The sequence below is a fragment of the Lithobates pipiens genome, unplaced genomic scaffold (genome assembly GCF_037356315.1).
Source record: "Lithobates pipiens isolate NorthernLeopardFrog02 unplaced genomic scaffold, aLitPip1_a1.2 Scaffold_18, whole genome shotgun sequence".
Classification (NCBI taxonomy): Eukaryota; Metazoa; Chordata; class Amphibia; order Anura; family Ranidae; genus Lithobates; species Lithobates pipiens.
In genome coordinates this window covers 603,957,343-603,972,170 of record NW_027507758.1, presented here as the reverse complement: position 1 = coordinate 603,972,170, position 14,828 = coordinate 603,957,343, and the positions used below count along the sequence as shown (strand labels likewise).

The 14,828-nt window shown below is 47.1% G+C and overlaps 1 protein-coding gene across 1 annotated transcript in view; it reads left to right on the top strand.

Annotated features, from left to right (window-relative positions):
• Positions 1 to 14,828, top strand: part of INTS9 (integrator complex subunit 9) — a 154,558-nt gene that overhangs the window by 68,478 nt on the left and 71,252 nt on the right. Inside the window, exons 9-12 of the mRNA XM_077489259.1 lie at positions 4,269 to 4,380; positions 4,798 to 4,978; positions 9,531 to 9,591; positions 10,815 to 10,986. Of these exons, the coding sequence (XP_077345385.1) occupies positions 4,269 to 4,380; positions 4,798 to 4,978; positions 9,531 to 9,591; positions 10,815 to 10,986 (526 nt within the window). The remainder of the gene's footprint in view (positions 1 to 4,268; positions 4,381 to 4,797; positions 4,979 to 9,530; positions 9,592 to 10,814; positions 10,987 to 14,828) is intronic.

Genomic DNA, 14,828 nt, shown 5'->3' with positions numbered 1-14,828 from the left:
AGGATTTTAATATCGACGTTAAGGAGGGATATCGGGCGGTAGCTCTGGGGGACGGTAGGATCCTTGCCCTCTTTTGGCAGCACCGTAATGTGTGCCAACAGTGCTTCGGTTGGGATACAATTCCCCTCCGCGACTGAATTAAAATAGGTACACATATGTGGCATTAAGAGGGGCAGGAAAATCTTGTAGTAGGTACCAGAAAAACCATCTGGTCCCGGGCTCTTGCCCTTGGGCAGGGACTTCACCGTTAGCGCAATTTCCTCCGGCGAAATTTGCCGCTCCAAGTCGACGCATTGTTCCGCGGTAAGTGTAGGGGCTCCCGCCGACGCTAGATATTCTTGAATGGCAGCAGACTTGGGAGGCTGAGCGCTTAAGGGCGAGGCCGGGGAGAGGTTATAAAGTTGGGCGTAAAATTCCTGAAACCCTGAAGCAATCTTGTTGGATTGGACCGAAATGTCACCTGAGGGGGAACGAAGCTTCTGTACGTAGGCTTGGTCATGTTTCTTGCGGAGGGCCCTAGCCAGCATACGACCGCATTTGTTAACATGTTCATAGTATCTGTGTGAAAGATGCCTGGCCTGTCTACTCGTGTGGCGATCTAATAAACGTAAAAACAGGTCACGCAACTCAAAAAGCTTCTGCTTAGCCGCTGGGCCTCCCCCCTGCTTATGGGAGAGTTCTGCTGCTTGTAAGGCGGTCAGAACCCTGTTGAAATCCACTTGGCGCATTTTCTTGATTTGGGAGCCTATTGATATGAGTTCACCTCTAATCACGGCTTTGTGCCCTTCCCAAAGCACACCCGCACTTAGTTCATCCGAGGCGTTCTCCCTAAAATAGTGGGAGATGGTCTCCGACACCTTGGCAACCGCCGCAGAGTCATCCAGGAGATTTTCGTTCAGTCTCCACGTCCAGGCCCTATGGGGACTAGAGGGTAGCTGAATGGTCACTCCAACCGGAGCATGGTCCGATAAGGTGATGCTGCCAATGGATGCCGTCTGCAGAAGCTCAAGCGTGGGACGGTCAACGTAGACATGGTCTATGCACGTGTACACGTCATGGACGGTCGAGTAATAAGTAAAGTACTGTCCGGAAGGATGTAGAATCCTCCAGGTATCAAGTAAAAGGTGTGCCTGCAGTGATTTGCGAAAGTGTTTGAAAAAAGCATGGGAGTGTGAGGGTCGGGTGCTCGAAGTGTCGAGCAGCAGGTCCGGGCAGACATTAAAGTCCCCGCCTAAAATCAAATACCCGGCTTTAAAATCTGACAATAGGTCAAGGGTGTTGTCTAAGAAGGTAAGCTGATCAGAGTTGGGGGCGTAAAGGGAGGCGAATGTGTACATGCTCCCAGCTATGGTGCCCTTTAGGAAAACAAATCGGCCCTGGGGGTCAATTTTGCTATCTATTGGCTGAAAAGGGCACGTCTTATGGAACGCTATGGCAGTCCCTCTGGATTTGGCCTTAGGAGATGTACTGTGAAACCATTGATTGAACATGTGGGTGGGCAACCTGGGTAGGGAGTGGCTGGTAAAATGCGTTTCCTGTAGAAAGACCACTTGGGCCTTCAACTTTTTAAGTTCCCACCACAATTTGTTCCTTTTCCCCGAAGAGCAGAGACCCCGTACATTGTAGGAAATTACCTGGAGTGTAGACATGGGAGAGTTGGAGGTGGAGGACTGAGCGAACGTCCCAACTCACCTGGTGCAGGGACCGTGCCAATGGCAGGCTCCTAGGAAGGGGGGGGGATAAAAAGGGGGGGAGAAGAAGAGGAGAGAGATAGGGAGAGAAAGAACACAAGGAGTTAGTACAGAAACACCAAAAACATAAAAACAACATAGCTACATCAAAGTTGTACAATGCAGCGGCTTGGTGGAGGATGGGACCCACCCGACCCACCGGGGGGGTTCCCAGCCACCTCCTAAAGTCCCAATAGGGAACTAAACCCATGGATGGGTGGCCTATGTGGGGAACGTGGACCAAAACAAGGGGGGAAAGAGAAGGCCCCCGCCCCGCCCACCACATCCGGAAGCAGTATAGCCTCAATCCGGGGGAAAATCCGATCCAAAAAAAGCAGACAAAAAAATAAAAAAATAAACAATAAAAAAGAAAAAAAACAGTGTAGACTGATTGCGTTCATGGACGTGGGGTCTGGCCGGTCCCTGGCAGGGGCCCCACCACCGTGGTGGAGTCACAACAAACTTCAGTCCGTGGAGGGGGGGATCACAAAGGTAGCTGCATAGGCAAGAAAAAAAAAGGGGAAAAACAACCCCCCCCCCCTCCCCTAGTGCCCCACAAAAAGGGAAAGGGAAAAAAGGGGGGCGCCGTGGCAGATCACCCTCCTATATCGGGAGTGCAAACAGTCTCCGCCATGTAGGCCCAGTCTGATAGTCGAACAGTATCTAAGGCTGGAGACAAGTCACCAGAAATTCTTGCCGCCACGGCAGCCAGAGTCTGCAGCCTCAAAGGGCACAGCCTGTTCCCCGGAGCACCCAAGGGGGGGCTCAGGGTCGAAACCGCAAACTCGCAAGTCCTGTGGGGGGGCCCAGACACCATCAATCACATCAGAGAAAGTCAGCAATCAGCTGTCCCTTACACAGCCCAGGCTCGGCATCAGTCTCAGGTGGTAGAAGGAACCACTGAAGGGTCCGGGGTCGAACTGTGCCTGTCCCTCCTCCGGTGCTTGCGTGTGACTGTAGACCATCTCGGGGGAAGGGGGGGGGCAAGCAAGTCGCTCGGAGGTCCTCTCCAATCCGGAAAGTCCACAGGCTCCAGCCCCAGAGAGGATAGAAAGTGTGGAAGATCGTCCTTAGTGCGCAGGGTCACTTGCTTGCCATCTTTGAGTACATGCAGAGAGAAGGGGAAGCCCCAGCGGTAGGCCAGTCCTGCGGCCTGGAGCACAGAAAGGAGCGGACGGAGGGCTCTCCGCTGCATAAGGGTGCGCCTCGAGAGATCCTGATAGAAAGTCAGTTGAGCACCATCAAAATCATAAAAGGGCTTACCCCGCACTTTTTGCATAATCCGTTCTTTGATAGTGTATTTGTGAAGTTTACAGATTATGTCCCTGGAATTGTCAGCGTCTTGAGACGGGGGGCGCAGTGCTCTGTGGGCATGGTCTATTTCAATAGGAGCAGTGGCTGGGAGACCCAATATGTCTCTAAAGATATCTGTCAGAGTGGGGACAATGTCCCTGGGTCCAGTAGCCTCTGGGAGTCCTCTAATCCTGATATTGGCCCTCCTGCTGCAGTTCTCAACATCATCTAATTGCCCCAGCAGTACATCAAGCTGATGGTCCTGTGTTTGGCACCTAGATTGCAGCAGGGCAATGGCGGGGAGAGTCTCCTCTAGCTTCTCTTCCAGGGCCTCCACCCGGTGACCCAGGTGTGGTATCAGCTTTAAGTTGGGCAATATCAGCTGTGAAGGCTTTCTCCACTCTGCTAGTGAACCTCTCCAGGTCTTCTCTGGTGGGGAGAGACATAATATGGCGGCGGATTGCATCATCTCCCATGAGGTCTGAGACCTCTGAGCGGCCATCCAGGGACCCGGGGGAGGCAGGGGGGGGCGAATCGCTTACCGATCCCGGTGAGGGTACCGGAGAGGCCAGGGGAGATGGTCCGGTCTGCTGAAGAGGCGCCGCTGTAGCAGGCTGTGAGGATTTCCCAGCTTTCTGAGGCTTCCCGGTCGGCGCCATATTGGATCCGTCGCGGCCCTGTCCGTGGGGGCCCGGGAAGAACTGATCCAGCTGTCCCTGCCGCTTTTTATTACCCTGCGGCGGTCGGGAAGACTGCCGGGAGCGTTGGGACATGGAGCCCTGTGGTGTAGATCGATTTTCCCCGCTGAGGGTAGCTAATGTAAGCGGTGATGGAGCGGAGCTGAGGTGAAGCACGTCCTCACTCCTCCATGGTCAGGACACGCCCCCCCCCCCTCCTTTTTTTTGATTTTTTTTTTAACCTTAAATAAGGACATGTATATTCCAGTGTGTTAAAGTGCGTTCCGGTGCCTTCCAATGCATTTATAATGTGTTTTACAGCGTTCCAGTGCAGGAAAAAAATACAGCATGTTCTACTTTGCACTGGTGTGAACTATGCCATTGAAAAGCGTATAACCTTCTTTCCATGCGTTTTTGATGCAGAAAAAGAACGCACCGGACTGCATGTGTTGTGAACTGGCATTAAATAAATGACCACATACTTCAAGATTTCCAGATCATTCGTTTGCAATGAGTTGCCAGCCTTGGGATACATGCGAAGAGCTTGAGCTCAAATCTTCTCTTTCAGGCGATGGATCAAGCCGCTCTTAAGAATAGTGACGTTCTGATTTTGACCGGTCTCACCCAGATACCCACCGCCAATCCAGACGGCATGGTGGGCGAGTTCTGCAGCAATCTTGGTAAGTGGTCGGGTTTTGTTTCTTGTAATTGTACCCCAAAAAAATATATATAGTCTTAAAAAATCTTTTTGGTATATGTTTTTTACTACCGTAACTAATTTAGGATATCTTCACTGTAACCAATTACCAGTCTCTTTTTATTGCTTCTGAGGCTGGTAGGGTGGATAATATGCAAATTAGCTGTTATACAAGCTGTACACTCACTACTTTACATTGTAGCCAAGTGTAATTTCTTCAGTGTTACATGAAAAGATAGAATAAAATATTTACAAAAATGTGATGGGTGTACTCACTTTCGTGAGATACTGTATGTATATTTTTTATTTTGTCTAGAGGTCCACTTTAATTGTTTACGTTCTATCCACCTTCATTTTATTTCTAAAATATATATCTTTTTATCTTTTTATTCTGCTATAGCAATGACCATACGTAATGGTGGCAATGTGCTAGTGCCTTGTTACCCCTCCGGTGTTATCTATGACCTGCTGGAGTGCTTATATCAGTATATCGATTCTGCCGGCCTTTCCAACGTCCCCCTGTACTTCATCTCTCCGGTGGCCAACAGTTCCCTGGAGTTCTCACAGATCTTTGCAGAGTGGTAGATTACATGATATGGTTATACCGTAATTTTTTAAAGCATAACTTGAGTAAAAAAAAATATATACATGTATATGCTTCAAGTTTTATATCTCAATTGTTTTTATCATGTTTCCTTTAAAATTCTGTGTAAGCTTAGTCCACATAAACATCTTCGAGACAATCTAGAGATCCCCATCTGCATTCATTTCTCTTATGCTTGTGTCTACAATTCATTTTGCTTTTTAAATATCGCCCTTTACTCGCAGTGCATCTGAATGGGAGCATACAGAGAGAGTAAGTGATGAGCATGGGTAAAAGACTGCATCGCTGGCAACCCTTTAGACAAGCATGTTTCTTCCTGCTGGCCACTGGATGGTACAGACTTGTAAAGCTGTGCTGGTTCAGGATGAGCTCAGGCGTGTTCGCAGCTCCATGTGCCCGTGCCCGCCAAGAAGCTTACAATGCAAGGTGGTAATCACAGGCAGTGAGACATTTCCCGATCTGTGCAGCCGCAGATCAAGAAATGTCTCCCTGCCTTTGATTAGCGCCGTGCAGTGTAAGCTTCCTGGTCGGTGCGGGCACATGGAGCTGCGAACAGGCCTGAGCCCATCCTTAGTGCTGATCAGTTGCTTAATTCCTTTTTCAGAAGCAGTTCTGATGTAACCATGCAACTGATAGGTAGACGGCATAGCTAAAGTCTATGCCATCCGGTAGCCAGCTCCCTCCCTGCGACATGCACATCTAAAGGGTGCCTGTATCACTTTCCCTGCAAATAGGGCAGGAAATGGGTGAACTGAAATTCACACTTCCTCTGGGATTAAATGTGTTTCAAATGTGCCCCTGATGACGCAACATGTGACAAAATGCATTGGACGGAGCTACAGAAAACCTGGATTGAACAGGCAAGATGTGGGCTGGAGAGTTTTCTAATCTACCGCTGCGGTATTAGCTACACTTGTGAGGGCTTACCTAGGTTGGAGTCCATGGCGCAGAGATGTAGGCTCACCCTTGCAAATATACACAGCCCACGGTAACAAAGAGATGAGCTACCTGGGCTGTGAATCTGTGCACGGGGGCTTGACAGGAATTTGCCCAAGGATTGTCCAGGTAAAGCTGTAATCAGTGATTCTAGTCAGAATAAACGATATACAAGCCAGGGTCAGAAGCCGGGGTCAGTCTTGGAACACTGTAACTTGAACACAGGAACCTTTGGCAACGATAGAGACAAGAGACAATGAACTGACAAAGCCCTTAGAGTGAGGCAATGCTTTATACCCAGCTGATTGGATAAACTGCCTCAGCTGAACCAAGAGTGAAAGGCACTAATTGCAACAAGATCCAGAGTATGGTCCTAGTATTTTATGCAGAACTGTGCAAAGCTGGAAAGCAGGCTGAAAGTAACTGAGGTTTGGCTCAGAGGCAAGGTAACAGGAGCACTCAACATGCAGTCATAGTTTCAATACCTCTTTGAGCCACTTGGGGTGTGACCACGCCTGGCTGTCTGCATGGCACGGTAGGGACCGTGACAACACTCTTCCCGGACAACACTGTGCTGTCTGGGAACAGTAGAGGAGGCAATGCCTCTATGGGGCAGAGGTGGACAGGTTAAACAGTCAGTCATAGGTCACGGTTTGACACTATATCTGCTAAATGGGCAAAAAATAGTTATGGGTCTCACCCAGGGGACACAGGAGCAGGGAATCGCATTCCCATAGTCAGGGAGGGTTTATCTAGAGGAGTAAAGTTTTACCAAGAGGGTCCAGTGACTCTGATATGGATTTGTAACACAAAAAGATGATGTCATCTTCAAAGCCGAGAGATGGGCTGTGGTGGTTGAGGAAAGTAAAATTGAAACTGACTAAACCAGTGATGGGCTCCATAATGTAGGCCGGGTGTCAGGTTCCAGGTTAAGCAGTGTGTAGATAAGAGTGATAGGCTCTGTAGTAATGGTAGGTAGAGTGGTGGGTTCCAAAGTAGGTGTAAAAATTCTAAATTAACCCTGTGCACACTGCTATACACACTTTCTTGAAAACTTTGCACAAAAACAAGAATTTTTAATTCACATACATTCAGATCTGGTCACTGACCTGGACTATCCAATAGAAATAAGATTTTGCTGTGCTCAAATAACAGTAGCTTATACATATACGGTATATAATCCATCAGGTACTAAAGGGGTGTCATAGGCTCCATAGTAGGTGTAAAAATTCTGGATGAGCCAATACCTTCTGAGCTATTGGGATTTAAGCACAGGTATATCTTATTTGTGTACCAATGTAGGGATAGATACAGTGATAGGCTCCATGGTAGTGTTAGGTAGAGTGATAGGCTTCGAAGTAGTGATAGGTGGAGTGATAGGCTTTATAGTAGGAGAAGATAGAGTGATAGGTTTCATAGAATAGGTAGGCAGAGTGATGGGCTCGATAGAAGAGTTAGTTAGAGTTATAGGCTCCATAGAAGAGATAGGCAGAGTAATAGGCTCCATAAAAGAGGTAGGAAGAGTAATGGGCTCCATAGAAGAGGTAGGCAGAGTGATAGGCTCAATGGAAGAGGTAGGTGGAGCAATAGGCTCCATGAAAGAGGGAGGCAGAGTGATAGGCTAAATAGAAGAGGTAGGTGGAGTGATAGGCTCCATGGAAGAGGTAGGCGGAGCGATAGGCTCTGTGGAAGAGGTAGGCGGAGCGATAGGCTCTGTGGAAGAGGTAGGCGGAGCGATAGGCTCCGTGGAAGAGGTAGGCGGAGCGATAGGCTCCGTGGAAGAGGTAGGCGGAGCGATAGGCTCCGTGGAAGAGGTAGGCGGAGCGATGGGCTCCGTGGAAGAGGTAGGCGGAGCGATGGGCTCCGTGGAAGAGGTAGGCGGAGTGATATGGTCCATAGCAAAAGTAGGCGGAGTGGTAGGTGGTATAGTGTTGGTCAGCACTACAGAGGAAAAAAGATTTGGGGGTACTTATTTTAGATAGCAAAAAGTGTGAACATGCAGTGGAGAAAGCTAATGGAATGCTAGGATGCTTTACTAGAGGGATCACCAGCAGGAGGAAGGAGGTCCTGATTTCCTTATATAGATCTTTATATCACTAGAGGATCGCCAGCAGGAGGGGAAGGTGTTCCTGATTCATCTATATAGATCTTAAAGTGGTTGTAAACCCTTACAACACACTTTGACCTACAGGTAAGCTTAAGGCTTACCTGTAGGTCCAAGAAATATCTGCTAAACCTACACGGTTTAGGAGATATTTACCGAAAGACAGGCACCGCTGTCTACGTAAGTGACACATAATGGATTACTATGCGATGCATAGTAGTCCATTATACTTTACCTTTGCAGGGAATGAAAGAGGAAGTAAACTCATCAGGGTTTACTTCCTCTTTAAGTGAGACCTCATTTAGAATACTGTGTCCAGTTCTGGAGACCTCACGGAAAGATATTGATAAGGTAGGAGACCAGAGATGGGTAACACACCCAGAGATGGGTAACACAAATGGTGAAAGGTCTGGGGGAGAAAATATATTTGAGAGCGACTTCAGGAACTTAATATGTACAGTTTGGAGGAAAGAAGGGAAAGGGTAGACGATTGAATATATCAAGGAGGTAAATAGGGTTGCTTGGTACAAACATAGATCTATACTGAGACTAAAAAGGTAACAAAAAATACACAAAAATAAAAAAAAATTGACAGACTTGATGGACTGTTCAGTCTTTTTCTGCAGTCACGTTTCTATGGTAGGCTTTATATTAAAGGCGTTTTAATGGTAGAAGGTTTTTTATCTTAATGCTTTCTATGCTTTAAGATAAAAAAGCCTTTTGTGTGCAGCCCCCCCCCCCCCCCCCAAAAAAAAAAACTTACCTGAGCCCCATCTCTGTCCAGCAATGTCCACTAATCCGTCGGCTATCCAGGACTCTCCCTCCTGATTGGCCGAGACATAACAGCAGCGCCATTGGCTTACGCGGCTGTCAATCAGTCAGTTAGCCATTTAGGGGAGAGGGGGCAGGGCCGAACGGCAGCTCTGTGTGTGAATGGACACATGGAGCTGCAGCTTGGCTTGGGTGCCCCCATAGCAAGCTACTTGCTGTTGGAGCACTCGACAGGAGGGAAGGGCCAGGAGCAGCAAAGAGGCACCTGAGAAGAGGAGGATCTGGGCTGCCCTGTGCAACCAACTGCATAGATGAGGTAGGTATAACTATTGTTTTGTATTGTTGTTTTTTAAACCTGAGACAATCACTTTAAAGGTAAGCAAGGTGATCAGCTCCCTTGTAGAGTTAGGCAGCTTGATGGGGGCCATAGTGGTGGTAGACAAAGTGATAGGCTCCATGGTAGGAGTAGGTAGGGTGGTAGGCTCCACAGTAGTGGTAGATGGAGTGATAGGCTTCATAGTAGGGGTAGGCAGATTAATAATCTCCACAGTAGTAGGTGGAGTGACGGGTTCCTTAGTAGGGGTAGGCAGAGTAATAGGCTGCATTGTAGTGATAGGGTAGGATAGGTTATTTGAGTTGCCCAAAGTTGTGCACAAGATATCAATGGATTTACCCACTGTTTTTTTTTTTGTTTTGTTTTTTATACATCATTCTCCAGGCTGTGTCACAACAAACAGAACAAAGTCTACTTACCCGAGCCACCTTTTCCTCATGCTGAGGTAAGAAAATCCATTCTACCCGAGAAGTGACTTCATCAGTCAAATGACAGTTGTCTGTTTTCAACTTAAAAGAGAAAATAAGGGTGTTGTGTGATAGAATGAGAGGAACAAACTGCCCATTAATGTTGAAATAAACTCTCCTATACTAGTTTACAGCCCAGGAAGCCGCCATATTAGGCTATATTTGATTTGCAGTTGCCATAGTGCTGCATATGTGATCAGTTATAATACAAGCCATCTGATGGCTTAACCGTTCAGCTGAAAGCACAAGCAACTGTGACAGTCATTGTTCACGTCATGCCTTGAATATAACTGTTTTGGGAGACCATTAAATCGAAGGGTTTAGTTCCATTTTATTGAAATACTATGAAGTATGGAGTTGCCTTCTGTAACCACTTCAATACCGGCATGTTGCACCCCCTTCCTAATGACACTTGGTGCCAGGAGCATCTTGTGTTCTAGCAGTGAAGAGCACTAGGTGGTGTCTGATTCCTAGCGACAAAGCAAGTTGTGTGTGAGGAACCGCCAGTATCCTAGTGACGCTAGGCAGTAATAGATGCTTTTATCTTAGCGATGAAGGACACTCAACGACAGGAGCAGCCTGCATCCTGGAAACAAAATTGGCTAGGCAGCATCCTAGCGACAATTGATTCTAAGGGGCAATAGCCGCCTGCCTCCTAGTAACAAAGGATACTTGTCAACAGGATCCGCCTGCATCCTAGCAACAAAAGATGGCATGCTGTAGGAGTCACTTGTGTCCTAGTGATGTAGGCCGTTCGGTGACAAGAGTTACCTGCATCCCTAGATGAAGAAGCGAGGTGGAGGGAACCACCTGAATCCTAGTGACAAAGGGGACTCTAAGCAGCAATAGCTGCTTACATCTTGGAGACAAGCAATGGCTGCCTGCATTCTAATGATGAAGGATACTAAGTGGCATGATCTGCCTTTTACTAATAACAAAAGATGCAAGGCAGTAGGAGCTTCCTGCATCCTAACAGCAAAGGACACTGAGTGACAGGAGCAATGAAGGGCAATAAGCAGCATCTGCTTCCTACAACAAAAGAAGCTAGGTGCAAGGAGCCCTGTGTGTTTTAGCGCCAAAGGTAGCTATGTGGCCCCCCCACTTCCCACCCCAATCTAAACAGAGTGCACAGATTGATACTTTGGTGTTGCCTGATTCCTTTGATTAACCCATTATATCTTCTTTTGTTTATTTCTATCAGCTAATCCAGACTAACAAATTAAAACATTACCCCAGCATCCATGGAGACTTCAGCAATGACTTCAAGCAGCCGTGTGTAGTGTTCACCGGGCACCCCACCCTGCGATTTGGGGATGTGGTGCATTTCATGGAGCTCTGGGGAAAGTCCAGCCTGAACACCATCATATTTACTGGTATATAGAACTGTGTATTGTGCCATTCTATCTGTCCTGATTTCTATTTCAGGAATTCTGATCCTAGAATGTAGTGCCACCATAGCTACTTTTTCTGTGTATTCTATTCTCAGCGTGTCATTGTTGGGGGACCCCCAAGTGTCAGCGTATCATTGTTGGGGGACCCCCAAGTGTCAGCGTATCATTGTTGGGGGACCCCCAAGTGTCAGCGTATCATTGTTGGGGGACCCCCAAGTGTCAGCGTATCATTGTTGGGGGACCCCCAAGTGTCAGGGTGTCATTGTTCCGGGACCCCCAAATGTCAGGGTGTCATTATTCTGGAACCATTACCTGTCATTTGCATTGTTCTCAGTCCTTCCCAAGTGTCAGCGTGCCATTGTTCTGGGACCCCCAAGTGTCAGCGTGTCATTGTTCCCAAGTATCAACGTGTTGTTCGTTTTTCTTTTTTTTTTTCTTTTTTTTTTTTTTTAAACAGCTGCGTGCTCTGACTATATGACACCGGTCAGGTGGATCTGCTATTGCTCCAGGCTCTGTGCATGGGTTTAAAATACACCAAACATTGAACATTTTGAAGCTAGATGAGGCTGTGATCATAGAGGCAATATGGAGAAATAGTCACACAATTGCCTAGTGGTGTTGTCGTGTTATTGGAGCCATGACATTGGACCATAAGTCAGAGTTTTGTCGCTTATTGCAATTCAGCATTTGTTACAGGTCGTGGAGATATGTGGGTTTATATACCAGAGCTATAGGTTTTCGTGTCTACAAAGTAGTTGTTATTGGCACTGTGACACCTTGGCGCAGGAGAGAAAGCTTATTGTGCAAATAGGGATTGGGTCATCCAGCATGTCGGGTTACACTGAGGCTGCATGCACACCTGAGTGTGTTTGTTTGTAATTGTTTTTTTCAAGGGTTTTTTTATGTGCGTTTTTGTAGTGTTTTTGAGGAAATTTTGAGCTTTGGCGTTTTTAATTTGCCAGTAGAGAAAAATATGACCCGTTTCATCATTTCTTGATAAGTTTTTCAGTTTTTTCATTTGCTTTTATTTATTATTATTATTATTATTATTTTTTTTTTGTAAGGGTGAGGGAAGAAAGGTTAGGGGTTTATTTATTTTGTCATTAGTTAAGGCTAATATTAGAGGTAAGGTTTAGGGGTTAATATTAGGGCTAGGAGTTTAGGATTAGTTAGGGGATAATATTCATATTAGGTTTATGGGTTAAAATTTAGGATTAAGGGTTGAAGTGATTGTAAATGCTTGTTTTTTTTTTTTAAAATAGCAAACATGTTATACTTCCCTCCTCTATGCAGTTGGTTTTGCACAGAGCAGCCCGGATCCTCGTCTTCTCGGGTCCCTCTTTGCTGCTCCTGACCCCTCCCTCCTTTGAGTGCCCTCATAGCCAGCAGTTTGCTACAGGGGGGCACCCAAGCTGAGTCAGAGCTCTGTCTATCCATTCAGACACGGAGCCCAGACCTGGCCCAGCCCCCTCTATCCCCTTATTGGCTGACTGACTTTGACAACTGTGGGAGCCAGTGGCGCTGCTGCTCTGTCTCGGCCAATCAGGAGGCGTGTCCTGGATGGCTGAGGGGATCGTTGACATCGCTGGAGAGAGAAGGGGCCCAGGTAGGTAATTGGGGGGTGCTGAAGGGGCTGCTACACACAGAAGGTTTTTTTTTTTTTATCTTATTTTCGTATGTTCTGCCTTTACAATTCATTTAATGTTAGGGTTTAATATTAAGGTTAGAAGTTTAGGGTTAGAGTTAGGGGTCAATGTTAGGATTTATTAGGGTTAGGAGTTAATATTAGGTTTTAGGATTAGGGTTAGAGGTTAATATTGGGGTTAGGGTTTAATATTAGGGTTAGAAGTTTAGGTTTAGGGTTTAATGTTAGGGTTAGAGGTTAATATTACGGTTAACATTTGGATTTTTTATTTAAATTCATTTATTGCATTAGAAATGCTCAAATCAAGTGTTTTCATGCCTTTTTATGGAACAGAAATGCTTCAAAAATGCACCAATCTGCCCGATTTTGACTACAAAAAAAGTTCCAGAACTTTCAGGTGACTTGGAGTGGCGATATGAACCATCACCATAGAGAATTGATATTTATTTATTTTTATTCCTCCAGCATTTTGGCGCTTCAGGCTACAAAACACAGAGGTGTAAATGGGCCCTAAAAAGACTCAGTCATGTGTAGGAGAGTTTTTTTTTTTTGTACCAAATCTGCAAAGCCAAAAAAACGAGGGTTTGGCGCTGCCAAAACGCGCATCCCTCTCAACTGGAAATCTCTGCACCCACCGACTATTGGTCTCTGGTTTAGAAAGGTAGAGGATATAAATAAAATGGAGGACCTTGTCCTTTCATCCGGCACCAACATGACCGTTATTCAAAAACTTGGACCCTGTGGAATCTGTCTTCTCTGACGAGGGGCAAGCTCTCCTTGCAAACGACACTGTCAACTGAGTTCATCTAGAACATCTTGACTGAGACAAATGCATTCTGAATGTAAAGAGTACTCTGAAATCCAGAACCTTCAGGTATTCTGGGATTCCACATCCTTTTATTCCCCATCCCCTTGCTCACCACCCACCCCCTCCCCCATCTCTTCCCTCCTTCCCTTCCATCTCTTCCCTCCTTCCCTTCCATCTCTACCCTCCTTCCCTTCCATCTCTTCCCTCCTTCCGTTCCATCTCTTCCCTCCTTCCGTTCCATCTCTTCCCTCTTTCCGTTCCATCTCTTCCCTCTTTCCGTTCCATCTCTTCCCTCTTTCCGTTCCATCTCTTCCCTCTTTCCGTTCCATCTCTTCCCTCCTTCCGTTCCATCTCTTCCCTCCTTCCGTTCCATCTCTTCCCTCTTTCCGTTCCATCTCTTCCCTCCTTCCGTTCCATCTCTTCCCTCCTTCCGTTCCATCTCTTCCCTCCTTCCGTTCCATCTCTTCCCTCCTTCCCTTCCATCTCTTCCCTCCTTCCCTTCCATCTCCTTCCCCCCCCCCCCCATCTCTTCCCTCCTTTCCCCCCCCACATCTCTTCCCTCCTTCCCCCCCCCCATCTCTTCCCTCCTTCCCCCCCCCCATCTCTTCCCTCCTTTCCTCCCCCCCATCTCTTCCCTCCTTTCCTCCCCCCATCTCTTCCCTCCTTTCCTCCCCCCCATCTCTTCCCTCCTTTCCTCCCCCCCATCTCTTCCCTCCTTTCCTCCCCCCCATCTCTTCCCTCCTTTCCTCCCCCCCATCTCTTGCCTCCTTCTCCTCCCCCCATCTCTTGCCTCCTTTCCCCCTTCCATTCTCTTCTCGCCCCCCCTTTTTTTTATTCTTTTTCTCCCAATTTTTTCCACTTATTTCCCTCCTTTTTTTTTTTTTTTTTTTTTATCTCTCCTCTTTCATTTTTTTCTCCGTATCTTTATGGCTGCACTCTTTTTCTAAATCTCCGGTAAAAGAGAAAATTGAGCAAGATTCACAGCACTGATTTTTTATTTTTTTTTCTCCAACAAATGGCCTCCTCTCATCCTTGCATAGATAAACTGTTGCGTCGGGTAGAGATAGGGTCCTGAACTATGTATTACAGTTTAGATCAAGGGTGGCCAACCAGTGGCCCGCGGAGCCATTTGATGTGGCCCGCAACCTCCTGCTCTGGAATGGCAGGTTAGCAAGCCCAGATCGCAGGTTGCCGACCCGCCATACCACATCATCGGTGTTGTGAATGAAGCTGGCGGTAGAGGAAGAAAGTGGCTGCAGAGCGGAGCCCATAAGCCGAGAGTCTATGGCAAAGTTCAGTTAATCCACAGGATAGACACAGGTGCACTACGCTGCACCCGCGGTGTGGGTAATCATCAGTGTGAAAGCAGTT